The sequence below is a fragment of the Mastomys coucha genome, unplaced genomic scaffold (genome assembly GCF_008632895.1).
Source record: "Mastomys coucha isolate ucsf_1 unplaced genomic scaffold, UCSF_Mcou_1 pScaffold18, whole genome shotgun sequence".
In the NCBI taxonomy this organism is placed as follows: domain Eukaryota; kingdom Metazoa; phylum Chordata; class Mammalia; order Rodentia; family Muridae; genus Mastomys; species Mastomys coucha.
This window is the reverse complement of record NW_022196900.1, coordinates 54,040,088-54,058,889: the sequence shown is the minus strand read 5'-3', so window position 1 is coordinate 54,058,889 and position 18,802 is coordinate 54,040,088. Positions and strand designations below refer to the sequence as shown.

General features: G+C 36.9%; 1 protein-coding gene across 3 annotated transcripts in view; it reads right to left on the bottom strand.

Annotated features, from left to right (window-relative positions):
- Ift74 (intraflagellar transport 74) overlaps positions 1 to 18,802 on the bottom strand; it is a 76,886-nt gene that overhangs the window by 15,017 nt on the left and 43,067 nt on the right. For all 3 annotated transcript variants that reach the window (XM_031377862.1, XM_031377860.1, XM_031377861.1), the window contains exons 11-14: positions 16,519 to 16,662; positions 13,126 to 13,166; positions 11,716 to 11,795; positions 224 to 277 (exon numbers count right to left, since the gene is read on the bottom strand). In XM_031377862.1, the coding sequence (XP_031233722.1) occupies positions 224 to 277; positions 11,716 to 11,795; positions 13,126 to 13,166; positions 16,519 to 16,662 (319 nt within the window). The remainder of the gene's footprint in view (positions 1 to 223; positions 278 to 11,715; positions 11,796 to 13,125; positions 13,167 to 16,518; positions 16,663 to 18,802) is intronic.

Sequence of the window (18,802 nt, the reverse complement as noted above, 5' to 3'; positions counted from 1 at the left end):
AAACCACACATATATAGCAATCTAATTTGCATGTTATATGACACTATAATAGATAATGATTTGATACCATTTCAAATGGGAGAAAAGAAAGAAAATTTTCAGGTGAACCCATTCACTCAGAATCAAATTTTTAAAATATTATTTTTTTAAGTGGTTAAATGTCTTCAGTGCCTTGTACAAATGAATAGCAATCTAATACTTACTTTATAAGATCATCACTTACCATCCATATTTTCCTCCCTTTTTTTAAGTTCCTTGTATTTTTGATTCATTTCACCTATAAGAAATACAAAACATTAATTTTTAAAATTCCAATCATAATATTCTAATGTAGAAGTATTTTTTGGGGTTCTCTTTATGCCATTAAGTCACTGAATATTTGATAGTGTCTAGTAAAATTTTAATTTGGGGGTTGAAGAGATGGCTCAGCAGTTGAGAGCACTGACTTCTCTTTCGGAGGTCCTGAATTCAAGTCCCAGCAACCACAGGTTGGCTCACAACCACTTGTAATGGGATCTGACACCATCTTCTGGTGTTCCTGAGGACAGCTACACTGTATTTACATTAAATAAATGAATAAATAAATGTTTAAAAAATAATTTTAATTTGGAGAAATTTGCTTGGATTTACTTTAAAACTCTTTTAAGCCACTGTTTGTGCCTTTACAAATAGGAAAACCATTCTTCTGAGTTTAACAAACTTTCAACTTGTTTTGATTCCAAGCCTGAAGCTGTTCAGCCTATACACGAACACTGCCAGTGACAGGGAAGACGCTCCCCAGTAATTCTACCCCACCTTTGTGTAATTTGCAGCAAGCACGGCAGCAGCATTTCTTACCTCACAAAACTTAGAATCTAGGAATATAACATGCTACATGTTAAATTCATATGAAAAGGATACTATGCAAATGTACAACTAAGCTAATTCAAGTAATATGGGAAAATTTTCCCTAATATTCATGCTACATTATAAAGAATCATCAGGAGTTACTTATATACGAAAAAAAATGTCAATTTTCCAGTAATTAGAATGGAAGTTAGTAAATTTTCATCTCAGTTATCAAGAGCCAGAGTGAATGGATTGTGATAAGAGAGATACTGAAACATAGGATAATTCTCAGGATTCTTAGGCAACTTGAAAAGATAGCTGCATTAGCTTCAAAGGGGACAGGGTGATAAAAACGCTGCATACAGAAATGTAGAACATACTGAGTTTAGTGAAAATCAAAGTCATGTCTAAATAAAAAAAAAATCCAAAACTAGAAAGGACATCTCTGACACAGTGGCCCTCCAAGGGAACCATTAGATATGGTAGACTGTGGTCATTATGATCATTTTCATAATGAGGTTTCACCATAACAAACACTGAGCTATGGAAGTACAGAGACATTCTCAATGTAAGATGTTGTGACTCCATGTACCTAGGGCATCAAGAAAGCATAAATATATGGTCTTGCTTCAACCCAGTTTCTTCAGGCCAATCAATCAGTCCCTCACTTCCTAGAAAAACTAAGGGTGGAAAAAGATGGAAAGAATAGCAAGCTATTACTATGGAGATTCCTAGTTAAAATTTGGCATTAAAAAGGACATTTAAGAACAATAGATAATAGGAGTGGAACAGGAGAAGAACAGCAGACCAGACACTAAAACTCCAATTATCTGTGTTCTGTATTTTCCTATACGGTATAGAAAATTTCACAGATCTGATTAAAGCATTAATAAGCCTGTGCAAACAGTAGTGGTAGAGTCCTTAAGGAGCAGGGAAGGGAAGCAAGGGAATACTGACTTTTGCTTGTGCACATGTATGATGTATAATACTGAACACTTACTCATCTTACAGGTATATTTCTCAGTTAGAAACAGATAGTTTGTATGACACATGATCTCAGATATTCAGATCACATGGTGGTAAACATCCAAATAGTAGTTGCAAACTGAGGAACCTCTGAACCTGCTGAGGCTGAGTTCCTGGATCCGGCAACTCTTGAGACTCGTTAAGGCATTAAGGGATTGCAAGGCAGGTCTGCATTCTAAGCTATTTAAAAATGCACCACCTTATCTTTCTCCAAACCAAGGAGAATCTCCTACATATGGATTTATAGTTCATCTTTTTCTTTTCCTGCTCAAGATACTTCAATGAGGCTTTCCCTTCTACTTCAGTAAGACTATTCCCAAGGAGATTTGATGACACATTAATTATCTAACCCAAGGGCAGTTTCAGTTCTCTCACCCTGCAATATCTGCCACTGTTGATAAACTCTTTTTGACATATTTTCATGTATTGCTTCTGCATTGCACAGGTGAGATCCTCTCAATTCATTTTTACATGCATTATTTTGTGTGTGTGTGTGTGTGTGTGTGTGTGTGTGTGTGTGTGCATTCAAGCATGCCACAACATATATGTGAAGGTACAAAGAAATGACTGTGAGAACTGACTTTCTCTCAAACTTGGGCTGCCAGACATGTGGGCAAGTATCTTTATCCCCTGAGCCTACTCTCTAGTCCTTAACTGATTTCTATAACTGTACTATATCAACGACAATCTCATTTTGTCCTGTGACTTAAGAACCCTTAATTTAATTGTTTCCCAAGTTTCAAATTCTTTCATCCAACTGCTTACTAGATTTAGTATTTAGATGTCCTTCTAGGAACCTAAAATACAGTATATACATTAAACGTTTCTGCATTCCCCCTCAAAAGTTATACCTCTTTATTTCCTGTTAGTTTGAATATCCTCACCATCTACTATCATTTAAGTCAGGGACTCAGAAGTCCTTTCTCCCACTTGAAACAAACCCACCCTTCTTGTTGCCAACAAACTCAACGGGAAGGCATACCTGGCCAGCATCTTGAGTTACACATCTGGACAGTAAGACTATATGGAACAGAGCTCCTGCATATCTCAAAAGACTCCCAAACTTCAAAACAAATTCCTCATCACTCTTGAAACAGAGACAAGTCAGAGCATCAGTGCACTGGTCTATGTTGTGATTTCTCAGTAGAAAATTAGCCTCTGGAGCTGGAGCGATGGCTCAGTGGTTAAGATGTGGCTCTTCAGAAAGATCAAAATTCCTAGTACTCAGTATCAGCTGACTTAGAACTACCTAACTCCAAAAGTTCTAGCAATCTTTTCTATCTCCACTGGCACTTTGCACACATGTACATTCATGCACACACGCGCATATATACACAATCAATACAAACTATTATTTTAGCTGACTTTGGGGTGACTCTATATTAATTCATACTAAACTATTATTTTAGACCCCCTCTAACATTGTCATGCATTTAGAGAGCCAACACAATTTTTCCTATTTCAATTTCAGTTAGCTTGGATGTCTTACTAAATTCCATATTATTCTCAATTTTCCTGCCCCCCCAACCTACTTCTCTCATGTCAATTTAGCAGTAAGCAATAAATTCCTATTTCAAATACTTTAAATTGCTATGTTAAAATGAGTACATAAAAATTAATGATTTAAACTAACTTTTCAGTTTAGGCTCTGTCCAACTTGTAAAACAGCCTGAATTTTGGTAGACACATCTCTTTTCAGATTAGGGAAACAACAGAACTTGTAAGTACAAGGTGCACTTTAAAATATACAGTGAGAAGCCTCTGAGAGACTAAGGCAGGAGGGGTTGTGCATATACTAATTACTTATCTCAGTGCTGCCACAGAGGTAGAATGAATGTGTGTATGTGTGTGTGTGTGTGTGTGTGTGTGTGTGTGTACATGTGTGTGTATGTGCATATATATATACCAGTATTGTGATACAATTTTTACATACAGCTTGAGGGCATACAGGAAGCATATAGTCCATTCGACAAGGAGTCATGGCAACTGGTCTTCTCAGGTCTACAGTTTACAAGCAAACAAAGATGAATACTAGTGTGTGGCTTTCTTTCTCCTTTTGATTCAGTGTAAGACCCCACCCTACAGAGTGGTTGGTCCTATACTCAGTTAATGTGTGTCTTCCCACCTCAACATAATCCCACATAGGCATGCCCTGAAAGTTTTTTGGGTAGTTTTAGATATAATCAACAGTCAATAGTGTTAGGCCAGTAGGGGCTTGGTAAGAGTGCTTCAAATACTAAAATCTCTAAATTGGTAAGTATTAAATTAAATTATTGCTCAAAAGGCCTGTAAGAAAAACAAAACAACTCTGTAGAAGTTTGTTTGAACAGAGTATTCATTTTAGATTCTATCCTAGTAGTGCTTGGCATGTACCAAATGTAACATAAGGCCCTCAATTATTTTCCAAAGCAGTGATTATCAAACATAGTAAGAATTTTGGCTAATACACAAAACGTTAAGAGCTATCTTCATGGTTTCAAAGTGAAGTCTCAGGTAGTACATTAAAATCTGCATTCCTAGCCAGTTTCAGGTGGTGCTGAGATATCACAACTCTGACTCTTTGAAAAACAGTCTTGCTACGTCAATCTCCACATTAACCAATGAGTTGTCTTCCTTGGATGCATACTGAGAATCCATAGGTTAGTACTGCTGAGTGCCATTTGGACAAATACTGAGAATCCATAGGTTAGTACTGCTGAGAGCCATTTGGACAAATACCAAGAATCCATAGGCTAGTAATGCTGAATGGCATTTGAACAAATACTGATAGGAAAATGCTTTCTCTGATATGATTGTGGAAGTAATCCTAAAGTTTCAGCTTATAAGGTAACTGAATTCATGATAACAATGCTAACAATTGACATGTGAGAAATTTTGTATTGCTACTCTAATTCTCTCTGTCTGTCTCCCCTACACCCCCTCTACATATATGAGTGATTGGGATGTAAATTGAATACATTAATAGGATTTTTTTTTAAAAAATATGAAGAATGAGGTTGGATAGGCTGTAGCTAAAGTGCATGTTCAAGATCAGTTTAAAGTAGTACTGTGTAGACTCCAGTCAAGACATGTTTAGTTGTAGGATAAAAATATTCTGCCTTGGGGTTGGTGAGATGGCTCAGCGAGTAAGAGCACTGACTGCTCTTCCAGAGGTCTTGAGTTCAAATCCCAGCAACCACATGGAAGCTCGCAACCACCCGTAATGAGATCTGACGCCCTCTTCTGTAGTGTCTGAAGACAGCTACTTATGTATAATAAATAAATAAAATAAATAAATGTAGATAAAAATATTTTTTAAAAAATTCTGCCTTAATTTTTTATTTTAATTGTATATCACTAAGACTCCTAAAGCAAACCTTATGAAATATCTGTATAAGAAAAGAAGACCAACAGAGTCAACTAACCTGGACTCTTGGGGGCTCTCAGAGACGAAAGCACCAACCAAAGAGCATAATAGCTATACCCAGATGTGCAGCTTAGTCTTCATGTACAACTGGACAACTGGAATAAGGCTATCCCTAAAACTGTTGCCTGATTGTGGAATATGTTCTTCTAGCCAGGCTGACTAGTCTGGTTTCAGTGGGGGAAGATGTGCCTAGCTCCACAGAAACTCAATGTGCCAGAGTGGTGGGGGATACCCAGATGGGGCTTCTGCCCTCTCACAGGAGAAGGGGGTATGGGAGGAGGAATTGTGGGAGGAGGAACTGGGAGGGGGCAGTGATCTGGATGTGAGGCAAATAAATACATTTTTAAAAAATGAAAAAAAAAAAGAAATATCTTATGTAAGTTACAGAGACATGGCTACATAAAAAGACTATATCCTACAGGCAAAGTAAGTACTGTTCATTATTCAAAACGACAGAAAAATTACAGAATAAGTTACAAGTAGTTGTCTCATGACAGGACAGTGATTTGGAGGCCCAACATACTTTATGTGCACATCTATTATATCTACAGTCCTGCCATTATCAGATATTTATGTCTATGGTAAATTAATAATCAAATACTACTTTATCATGCTGTCTAATTCAAATGTGCGGTAATACTGGATTCTACAAATGAAGGCATAATTGTTAGTAGCTATTCTCAGACATTCATCTTGGGTACTGTACTTTGTTAACTGTGCATGTCAATCCTAGCCTACATAAACAGATTCTTAGAGCATTAGCCCCACCTTATGGATATTGGTAAAACTGCACATTCGGGCCTTTGTCCACAGGCAAAAGAGTTTGGAATTATCATGGAGTAGCTATATTACTTTAACTAACAAAAAGTAGGACATTTACATAGCTTGCATTGGTGAGAAACAATGTCTACATCCTGTTTCCAGCCATAGGAAATGGCTCAATCATTGTGAGAAATTAACAAAATTAAAAGTAATAACTGATTTATTCTGGTTAAAAACTTGAGTTGTAGAAATTTATTCTATATAATACACATGAATGTACACACATACCTATGAAGCCACTATTCTGTTTGTTTGTTCTGAGTTAGGGTCTGGCTATGTAGCTCTGTTTGTCCACAAGCTCATTATTATAGACCAGCCTGGCCTAGAACTTGAACTCACTTGCCTCTGCTTCCCAAGTGCTGAGGTCAAAGGCATATGCCATCATGCATAGCCTTGTATCACTGTTTTTGATAACAAATAATTAGAAATAGCTTTACTGTTAAGACATTGTATAGTACGTTGTATATATAGTATCCATTAGTTCAGAATATTATATAACTGCAACTATGGTAGTAGCTAATGGTTGTCACAGTGCTTAATATGCACCGGGCACCATTCTTGAGCCTTCAGCTACCAATGATAAATGAAATATACATACTTGTGTATATTTATTATAGTTTTGTGGTTTGATTTTGAAATATCCCAATAAACTCATATGTTTAATGGGATTTGTAGAACCATTAAGAGGTAAAGATATGCCAGAAGAAATAAGTGCACCAAAAGCAGAGTTTAAGGGTTTGTTTTTTTTTTTTTAAGAATTACTTACTTATTTTATGTATATGAGTACACTGTAGTTGTCTTTAGCCACACTAGATCCCATTACAGATGGTTGTGAGCCACCATGTGGTTGCTGGGAATTGAACTCAGGACCTCTGGAAGAGTAGTCAGTGCTCTTAACCATTGAGCCATCTCTCCAGCCCAGCTTTAAGGTTTTAGTTGGTCCTAGTTCATCATGGCTCTCAATTTCCCATGTGAGGATGAAATGTGATTTCCCTGCTACCTGACTGCTGGGCTACCCCCATGCCATGGCTCCTACCACAATAGACTATATCCCCTCTCAAACTGTAAACCAAAATCAATGCTTTCTTCCTCAAGTTGCTTTTCTTGGGATATTCTATTGCAGCAACAGAAAGGAAACTAATACAATAGTTAAATGAAAATATTTGTCAGGCAGTGGTGGTGCACGCCTTTAATCCCGGCACTTAGGAGGCAGAGGCAGGTGGATTTCTGAGTTCAAGGCCAGCCTGGTCTACAGAGTGAGTTCCAGGACAGCCAGAGCTACACAGAGAAACCCTGTCTCACCACTATGGCCAGCTGAACACCCACTTCTAATACTGACTCTTGTCCAGATCCTCTTAAAACTACAATACAAAGTTGCTTTTTGTTTGTTTGTTTACTTGTGTTTCAAAGTATAATAAACTCCCAAGAATGGGGAATAGGAAAAAAGACAGTAGAAATAAAAGTTTGGAAAATCTGGAAAACAGAAACAGATGATTAACTGATACCTAATTTACCAGAACTAAGAAAGCTTCAGCCCAAGCTAGCAATGAGTAAAGCTTAAAACCACATGATTTCAAAAGACTCAGTAATTCTACACAGAAGGGTAATTACCTGTCTTCAGCATCTATTTCACAAAAAGGTTAGATATGCATTATATGGTAGCACTGTTAATAACAGAACTTATTTAATGTAAATGAGTAAAGATTTTTTAAAAAAGGTCTCATTCAGGTTAAATGGACCAAGATATGTTACTATGATGGACTAAACCATGAGATGTTAACTCCCATGTATTAATTTATAATGAAAATATTCCTAGAAGTTGTTTTCCCCAAAGCATATGACATTCATACCCAGGCTCTGATTTCCCTCCTTAGCACCAGGAGTTGGGAAGGAGAGGAAGACTATGAAATATAAACCATGAGGGGAAAGGCTTTACTAATGACCTATTTTATCTATTTTATTGTAGTCGTATTTATTGTGGTCTTACTCAAGGCAATAATGCTTTTTCCACAGTTCCTTTGTTCATACAAAAGTAACACTTTTAAGGGCTGGAGAGATGGCTCAGCAGTTAAGAGCACTGATCCAGAGATCCTGAGTTCAATTCCCAGCAACCACATGGTGGCTCACAACCATCTGTATGGGATCCAATGCCCTCTTCTGGTGTGCCTGAAGACAGCTACAGTGTAATCATATACATAAAATAAATATTTAAAAAACCAAAAAGTAACACTTTAAAAAGTAATCATTTGGTTCACATCTATGAGGCTGAGTTACCAACATGACTGAGATTTTGAGTACAGTGTGGGCTATGTAGCAAGCACTTGATTAAAAACAGAAAAGTACCAATTAAAGATGTTTTTACTTGGTGGTTCAGGCTGTTCTAATCTTTTCAAGATTAGAAGGGCCACACTTTCGTAGCCCTAAATTTATATGGTATTCTGGAGACAGGGCAAGCTTTCAAACTTTCTGTTCTGCTTTTTGCTCACAGTTCTTACAGTCAACTTGGCAAAAGCAGCTAGGATAACCTACACAATCACCTGTATCCTGAGCTCTCCTGAAACTTCCTCCCCCCAACTAACTAGTTGGTCCTTTAACATTAGGCAGCACACACAATCTCGGAACACAAAGTACAGACAAGTTCATTGCCACAATATAATATGCATGACCTAATTCTTGTTCCCATTTAAAATATCATGAGCCAAAAATATCTACCACTTTATTAGAAAGCATGAATCCAAGGCAAGGATCCTCTGGAAAGTAATAAAATCTTTGCAGTCAAGCTTTCTGAAGAGTGCACTCTTATATCCTAAAATAAGAGGACTCAAAGGAGCTGGAGAGACGGCTCAGCAGTTAAGAGCACTGATCCAGAGGTCCTGAGTTCAAATCCCAGGAACCACATGGTGGCACACAACCATCTGCAATGGGGAACTGATGCCCTCTTCTGGTGTGTCTGAAGATAGCTACATGTACTCACATGAAATAAATAAAACAATAAAAAAAAAAAAAAAAAAAAAAAAAAAAAAAAAGGACCCAAAGAACAGACTAGAGCTCAATTTTCACCTTTAGTTCATTGTACAATTTCTTCTTTCTTAAATTCTGGATTGTTCAAGGCATGCAACAAGCATTTACTTCCCAGATAGTGTTGATGAACTAGAATACTAAAGTGAGTTAAGAGGTAGCCCCTGCCCTGGAGGGCTTACAGTCTAAGAAGGAAGACAAATACATTAAGTAGGCAACTGTAATACATTCTGTGCTCCAGTACCATGGAAGAAAATTACTCATCTAAGCCTAGACGAGGTAGGAAGGCAGTTCAGAGTTGTGTTGAGGAAGATGTCGAGTTAAATGGGAAAGACTACGAATTTAGTCAGATGACCAGAAGAACAACAAACACTCAGTTAAATAGAAGACAACAAAAGCAAAGGTTAGAGCATAAAACAGCTGAATAAATGGTACTAAGGAGAAATGTAAGGTAGCAGAAGTAGGCCTGTTAGATTACTACAGAGCTGTGTATGATGAATCCCTTCTTTTGGAGGATGAGGTATAAGGATTGCTTCAATTTGAAGCTAGCCTGGGCTATACAATAAGTTCTAGGTAAGTGTGAGATACACTGTAAGAACTGGTTTAAAGGGGAGGCAGGGTCCAGAGATGACTATGGGATGAAATGGAGGCTGAAGAGTTAGACTAGAGAACTAATATGACATACAAAACTTTTTTTGTGCATCATGGTGAACCATATTTAAGCAGGACAAGGACACCAAGACATATTTTACACAAATCATTTTTTTCTACAGCATTATACCAGAAAAAAACTTACAAGGGGCAAGAATGGAGGTGGGATAACCAGTTAGGAGGCTACTGCAATAGTTCAGGCAGAAAGGAATGAGGTCCTGAACTAACAAGTAACCTTCTAACAAGTTACCATCTACACAACCCCCTGTGTGGTCACAGTAATGGGGATGATCACAGAGCAAAGCAGTGTATTAATACACTTACCTGTGGTTATATATACACACACATCTATGTTTATATGTTTATATTTGCTTATGTATCGTAATATCACTATTATACAATTATGGATTCATTTATTTTATATTATTAAAAAACAAATATTTGAAACAAAAAAAAGAAAACAGAAGCAAAAGACAAAGCATTCTACATTCTATTCTATTCTATTCTATTCTATTCTATTCTATTCTATTCTATTCTATTCTATTCTATGGAATGTTGCTACCCACACTTCAGTTGATCTTATCCCCTAAGGTAATCATCATAGAAAACAACCTCATAAATTTGCTATTAATTTATGTGCTTTATAAATCAGGTTGACAATCAAATTAACCATTCCAGGTAAAGATGCATATGTAGACAAAAATATCTACTACTTTGTTAGAAAGAATAAGTCCAAGGTAGGGATTACAAGTTCAATTAACTATATGTTTCTAAGAACATATTTTAATTTCACAAATGAAATATTTTGAATCAGAAAGTCAAGCTTATGCTTAGGCAGTGGAACTAAGACGTTACCATTAGAAAACCTCAGGTTTAAGTCTAGTTTTTATTACTAACTTGGAGAATTTAGCAAATTACTAATTGCTCTGAGCTTTTACGGGTATAAAATGGATTAGCTAGTATTCAAAGGTTTCTTATAGAGTGTTCTATCAAGGTAAGTAATGAATCAACAAAACAAATAGCATTTATATGATAAAAAAAAAAGGCATAGATACTATCTTTAAAATCAAAGTAAAGGGCTGGAGAGATGGCTCAGTGGTTAAGAGCACTGGTTGCTCTTCCAGAGGACAGGGATTCAATTCCTTACAATCACATGACAGCTCACAACTGTCTGTAACTCCAGTTCCAGGTGATCCAATACCCTCACACAAAGAAAGATAGTTAGATAGATAGATAGATAGATAGATAGATAGATAGATAGATAGATAGACAGACAAATAGATGATAGATAGACATATAAAAGACTAAAGCACATAAAATAAAAAATAAATTTTATTAAAGATTTGTTCAATAAATAAATAAATAAAAATCAAAGTAAAAACAAAGTTAAGGATACTCTTTATCCATTGGTAAATTATCCTGATTTTCCTCCACTGATTGATAATATATAGTTGATCTTAGCTAGGCCATGAACAAATTTATTAGTTTGAAGGTAAGCCATGAACTCTTTAAACAGGGAACCTGTACCAAGAATAATCTGGCTGGGAATTATGATGCCCACACCTCTCCTATACACACAGAATTTCTACCATTAAGACCCTAGGCTGGGGAAAAGGAGACAACAGTGCTCGCTCTCTCATAACTGAGCCCAACCAGGAAACCAAGTCTCTCTGGGCTGCTTGAGGTATTTGTTATCTGACTATCATTTCCTCTTTTAGAAAAAGAATCCTTTGGAAAACTAACTTATACAATCATTAAGTTACTTAAAATTTTAATCAAGTAATTATTTTTACACTATTTATAATACCCAGTATATATATTTCCATTAACTAAAGTTAGGAGTATCACAGAGTATTATATTTATTTAAATAATAAGTCCTAAAAAGTCACTAAAATTACAATTAATATGCATCTGTTCAGATACTGCATTTTGAAAAACTCAAAAAATATACCACAAACATTACCTTGATGTTCCTCTAAATCCATGTCAAGTTGTCTAATTTCTTCACTAAACTGATTTATTTTTTCTTTTATATCTGTTAACCTGTTAAAAATATTAGTGAACTTTAGAAGCAACACAAGGAAAAAATTCATAATGAACATCATCAAATTGAAAACTTTTCTACTACCACAATATCACTAAAAGGTTAAAATATATCTAATACAATGTGAGCAATTTGTGTCTGGTGAGAAAATTCTATTCTGAATATATGAAGAATTCATTTTATTCAATACCACCAGTAATAAATTCATGAGAACATGTAAAGGACATTAATAAATACTTCTTCAAAGATGATAGACACATGGTCAACAGCACATGAAAAGAAATTCAACACCATAAGCCATCAAGGAATTGTTAGTGAAAGCCAAAGAAAAATACTATTTCACATACATTGACACGGCTATAATGAAATCATAGATAATAACAGTTTTTTAAAGCCAGGCAGTAGTGTCGCACGCCTTTGATCCCAGCACTTGGGAGGCAACAATTCTATTCCTGAATATTTCTATAGGAAGTAGAAGAAATAAATGCCCATACAAAAACCAGCTCACAGATGTTCATGTCAATATGATTCTTAACAGCCACAAAAAGAAACAAGCAAAGCCTATCAATTGATGAATAAATAAAAAACATACATGGAATATTAATTGGAATTAAAAAATAAGATATTAATGTATATACTACATCACAGACAAGCCTTGAAAATGTTAGGCTAAATGAAAGCATGTTGCCACATGGGTCCAAAAGCTGTTTGACTCCATGTATGAAATGCCCAGAATAGGCAAATAGGTAAGACAGAGTAGATTTCCAGTCTTACAGTGAAGGAAGGGGTAAAGAAAATAATGGCTACGCCAGGCAGTGGTGGCTCATGCCTTTAATCCCAGCACTTGGGAGGCAGAGGCAGGCAGATTTCTGAGTCTGAGGCCAGCCTGGTCTACATAGTGAGAGTCCCAGGACAGCCAGGACTACACAGAGGAAACCCTGTCTCGAAAAACCAAAAAAAAAAAAAAAAAAAAAAAAAAAAAAAAAAAAAAAAAAAAGAAAAGAAAAGAAAAAGAAAAGAAAAGAAAATAATGGCTACAAGTCACGGAATTTGGTTAGAGTGACTGAGCTGGGGGCACTGGTTGTCCAACTGTAAATCTAATGAAGAGCTCTGATTAGTATGCTTTAAATATATAATGTATATAAAGCTGTTTTTAAAAAGAAATTATGTTAGGCAATGACAAAGAATTACAACCTGGAGACTGAAAGCTTGATAAATATTAACATGTGAGCTACCTGAAAATGCCCATAAAAGCATGTACTATTAAAACTTTATGATGTAATCTGAAAGAACAACAAATATAAAATGTCCTGGTTCAAAGGTACTTACTGTCTCTCCATGCTGGCTATTTCCTGATTATCTTCTTTAACCTGTAGAGGCATAGAAAGAAAATAGTACTTAGAGAATAACTCATCTGAATAGACTATCTGAAAGAGAACTTCACTAAGAAACTATTCACAAATTCCTTCCCTTTCCTCAAGTATATTCTTACTTACTGTCCTGGCCAGCTTTATGACTGCTTCATACAAGCTAGAGTCATCTGAGAGGAAATGTAAATTGAGAAAATGGCTCCACACAACCAGGCTACAAAGCCAGGTGCTGCTGCATACACCTTTAATTCCAGAATTCAGGAGGCAGAGGCAGGTGGCTATCTATGAGTGTGAAACCAACCTGGTTTATACAGTGAGTTCTAGAACACCCAGGCCTACAGAGACACCCTATCTCTAAACAAACAAATGAACAAATAAATTAAATGAACAAATTCATAACTAAAAAACAAATCAGGCTATAGCCAAGCGTGTAAGGCATTTTTTTTTAATTGGTGATTGGGCTGGTGGTTCTAGGTTCCATAAGAATGCCACCATTGGCATTCTTGGGAGAGGAAGCCAGTAAGCAGAATTGTTCATGGCCTCTGCATCAGCAGGAAGCTAGCAAGCAGAATTGTTCATGGCCTCTACATCAGCTCCTGTTCTTAGATTTCTTGTCATTTTGTTCTAGGTCTAGCTGGTTTTGATGTTGAATTATGATAAAGAGATCTAAGTGAAATAAACCTTTCCTCCCTAAGTTGATTTTGGTCATGGTATTTCACATAGCAATATAAACTCTAACTAGGATTCTTATCAGGTTAACATATCTTCCAACATGACTCAGTTACCTAACAGGAGGTATCTTGGATTTCTGAGACTCCCCGACATCCAAGGGTCCAGCTGCCAGAATTGGGAAGACCCAATAAAATTAAATTTCAGAAAGACACTAATTTTTAGAGTACATTTATACCATACCATATAGTATTTTGAATATGTATAATTCCATATCCTATAGAAGATATGTATGTATATATATACACATTTATTAATCCTAGATTATCTTTAATTTAATATTTTTGTCAAAATATTACTCAGCCTTTATTTTTTGAAATTAAAATCAATTTATTTCAAAAAATAAGGTTTAAATAACATTAAAATTTCAAAAATGACCAATGCTGGGCTTGGTGTAAAACTGTCATTCAACACCTTCCCAGGATTTCCATGTCTTTGGGTTTAACTGCTAGAACCAAAAGAAAAAACATGTCTTCCATATCAATAGTATAACTGAACTTCCCATATACTATGCAGCTAGATACATTTAAAATTCTTTATGTCATTCATTGTATTAGTATTACAGGAAAATACTTTTCTAAACCCACTGATGCTGATGCAATAAGGTGTTTTCTTTTTTTTGTTGTTGTTTTAAGTTCTTTTTTTCTTATTAGATCTTTATTTACATTTCAAATGTTATCCCCTTTCCTGGTTTTCCCTATGAAATACTCCCCCTCTCCTCTCCCTTTCCCCCTGCTCACCAACCCACCCACTCCTGTTTCCTGGCCCTGGCATTCCCCTACACTGAGGAATCGAGCCTTCATCGGAACAAGGGCCTCTCCTCCCATTGATGACCAACTAGGCCATCCTCTACTACATATGCAGCTGGAGCCATAAGTTCCACCATTTGTACTCTTTGGTTGGTCGTTAGTCTCTGGGAGCTCTGAGGGTACTAGTTAGTTCATATTGTTGTTCCTCCTACAGGTCTGCAAGCCCTTCAGCTCCTTGGGTCTTTTCTCTAATTCTTCCACTGCGGACCCTGTGCTCATTTCAATGGTTGGCTGAGAGCATACACTTCTGTATTTGTCAGGCACTGGTACAGCCTCTCAGGAGACGGCTTTATCAGGCTCCTATCAGCAAGCACTTGTTGGCATCCACAATAGTGTCTGTGTTTGGTAATTTAATATTTTTAAAATAAGATCTCTATAGATGGTCCTGGTTGTCCTGGAACTTACTATGAAGACCAGGCTGTCTTCAAAACTGACAGAAATTATCTACCTGCTTCTGCCCAACAGGTGTGTGCCACCAAGCCCTGCTTAAACTCAGATTTAACTAGCAATCTCTAAAGTATTTTCTCTTTTCTTGCCCCTAATCTTTTCTTTGTAAGAAATGGCTGAAGTTTTAGAATATTTTTTAATTGTATTACATTTTACTTTATATACTATATGTGGGAGGGTTCACTATAGTGCAAGTGTGGAAGTCAGAGAACAACTTTCAGAAACTAGTTTTCCTTCTCCCATGTGGGCTGTTAGGACTAATCTCATGCCACCAGGCTTTGCAGCAAGTGCCTTTATCTGTGGAGACATCTCACAAACCAATATTTAGACTTTAAGACCATTCTAGAAAGGTTGATTCTAACAGTCTCTTAACTGATCCATAAGGTTACAAAAAGCCACTAGGCATACACACAGACACACGAACATGCACATACCCCCACAAACATAAAAAACCTCAAATGAGTTCCAGGAGAGGTCTCTGCCCTTAAGATACAGTTCTCCCAAGGGTCTTGGACTTAGTGCATCTCGGCATACACAAATTCACTGTAACTTAGAGCTAAGTTAAAGCAGCCTAGCAGGAGTGGAAAGCTATGGGATACATGGCATGTGACCATGTCATATATAATTTCATATGACATTTAAATTCCATTCTTTTCATGTAGGCACTAATACTAACTACCAAAGTCATTAGACTTGGGACACTTTTTTTTTTTTTTTTGGTAGAAATAAACATAAATAATCGAATTTATTTTCAGTAAGATTATCTAACTAGTTAAGTCACCAATAAAGTATCCATGAAATAATGATATAAATACACACCAAAAAATACAAAGTGAGGATTTATTCCAAAACCAAGTTGTTTAGGAAAATAAGATTTTTCTATATTTTCTTGGCTTGTATTTCATATTAAGTACAGCTAACTATTGTTTCTGGATAATGGTCGCATTGACTTTCTGCTTAATTCATAGCTCTTAAAACAAGTAAATGGCCAGGCAGTGGTGGCACAAATCATTAATACCAGCACTCAGGAGACAGAGGCACACAGATCTCTAAGTTCAAGGCCAGCCTGGTCTACGGAGCAAATTCCAGGGCAGCCAGGGTCACACAAAGAAACACTGTCTCAAAAACACAAACCAGCCGGGCGGTGGTGGCGCACGCCTTTAATCCTAGCACTTGGGAGGCAGAGGCAGGCGGATTTCCGAGTTCGAGGCTAGCCTGGTCTACAGAGTGAGTACCGGGACAGCCGGGGCTATAGAGAAAACCCTGTCTCAAAAAACCAAAAAAAAAAAAAACAAAAAAAAAAAAAAAAAAAAAACAAAACAAACCAAACAAACATAACAAAACAAAAAATGACCTTTCTTCCCTACCTGCTTAAGCAATCTCTCCCTTTCCTCCATTGGCGATCCCATGCTTTTGTCTTCTGCAATCATTTGATCTCGATGGGACTCTAACTCATAAAGTTTTTCATACAGCAGTACAGCCTCTTGTTTTACCTGGGAGTGTGCTATTTCCTAAGAACAAATCAAAAAACATTAGTTGGTCTTCTGGAGAGACAGAAAGTTAAGATAAAAACATGATGCTTGCCTTCTGGTTTCCACCTGCACCTTGGAGCTGACTTTGTGCCTCAGCCCCTCTGCACCTCAATCCCGCCCAGAGAAAGCTTGTTCGTCCAGGAGTCATGACACACCCAAGCACACAGGTAAGACCACCACTTACACTACAATACCTGGCTCAGGTGGGACCTACTCCCTGACCAGTGGACACAGGAATCTCAGCAGCCATGGACATAATCCTGGTTTCCATTTACACCTTGAAGCTGATCCTGTACACCCCATAGATCCTCCAAACCCCAATCCCACCCAGAGAAAGCTTGACACCCCCAGGAGTGCTGACACACCCAGGTTCACAGGCTCACAGGACAGACAAGCTCTAGTCAGAGACTGCAAGGCCAGATAACACCAGAGATAATCAGATGGCCAGAGGCAAGCACAAGAAAATAAGCAACAGAAACCAATGCTACTTGGCATCACCAGAACCCAGTTCTCCCAACACACCAAACCATGGACACACCAACACACCTGAAAAGCAAGATTCTGATTTAAAATCACATCTCATGATGATGATAGAGGACTTTAAGAAGGGTATAAATAACTCCTTTAAAGAACTACAGGAGAACACAGGTAAACAGCTAGAAGCCCTTAAAGAGGAAACACAAAAATCTCTTAAAGAAATACAGGAAAATACAACCAAACAGGTGAAGGAATTGAACAAAATGATCCAGGATCTAAAAACAGAACTAGAGACAATAATGAAATCAGAAAGAGAGACAACCCTGAAGATGGAAACCCTAGGAAAGAGATCAGGAGTCATAGATACAAGCATCACCAACAGAATACAAGAGACAGAAGAGAGAATCTCAGGGGCAGAAGACACCATAGAAAACATTGACACAACAGTCAAAGAAAATGCAAAAAGCAAAAAGGTCCTAACCCAAAACATCCAGGACACAATGAGATGACCAAACCTAAGGATAATAGGTATAGAAGAGAGTGAAGACTCCCAACTTAAAGGGACAGTAAACATCTTCAACAAAATTATAGATGAACTCTCAATTCTGAACATCTATGCCCCAAATGCAAGGGCAACAATATTTGTAAAAGAAATGTTACTAGAGCTCAAAGCACACATTGAACCTCACACAATAATATTGAGAGACTTCAACAACCCACTCTCACCAATGGGCAGATCATGGAAACAGAAGCTAAACAGAGACATAGCAAAACTAACAGAACTTATGAATATTTTACCCTAAAACAAAAGAATGTACCTTCTTCTCAGCACCTCATGGGACCTTCTCCAAAACTGACCATATAATCGGTCACAAAACAAGCCTCAAAAGATACAAGAAGACTGAAATAATCCCATGCATCCCATCAGATCACCATGGACTAAGGCTGGTCTTCAATAACAACAAAAACAACAAGAAGCCCACATAGTCATGGAAGCTGAACAATTCTCTACTCAATGATAACTTGGTCAGGAAAGAAATTAAAGACTTTTTAGAATTTAATAAAAATGAGGGCACAACATACCCAAACTTATGGGACACAATGAAAACAGTGCTAAGAGGAAAACGAGGAAAACTCATAGCTCTGAGTGCCTCCATAAAGAAAGTGGAAAGAGCATACACTACCAGTTTTAACATCATACCTGAAAGCTCTAGAACAAAAAGAAGCAAATACACCCAAGAGGTATAGATTGCAGGAAGTAATCAAACTTAGGGCTGAAATAAACCAATTAAAAACAAAGAGAACTATACAAAGAATCAACAAAACCAGGAGCTGGATCTTTGGGAAAAACAACAAGATACATAAACTCTTAGCCAGACTAACCAGAGAACAAAGAGACAGTACCAAATTAACAAAATCAGAAATGAAAAGGGAGACATAACAACAGAAACTGAGGAAATTAAAAAAAAAAAATCTTCAGATCCTACTACAAAAGCCTATACTGAACAAAACTGGAAAATCTGGATGAAATGGACAAATTTCTAGACAGATACCAGGTACCAAAGTTAAATCAGGATCAGATAAAGCATCTAAACAGTCTTTATAGCCCCTAAAGAAATAGAAGCAGTCATTTAAAGTCTCC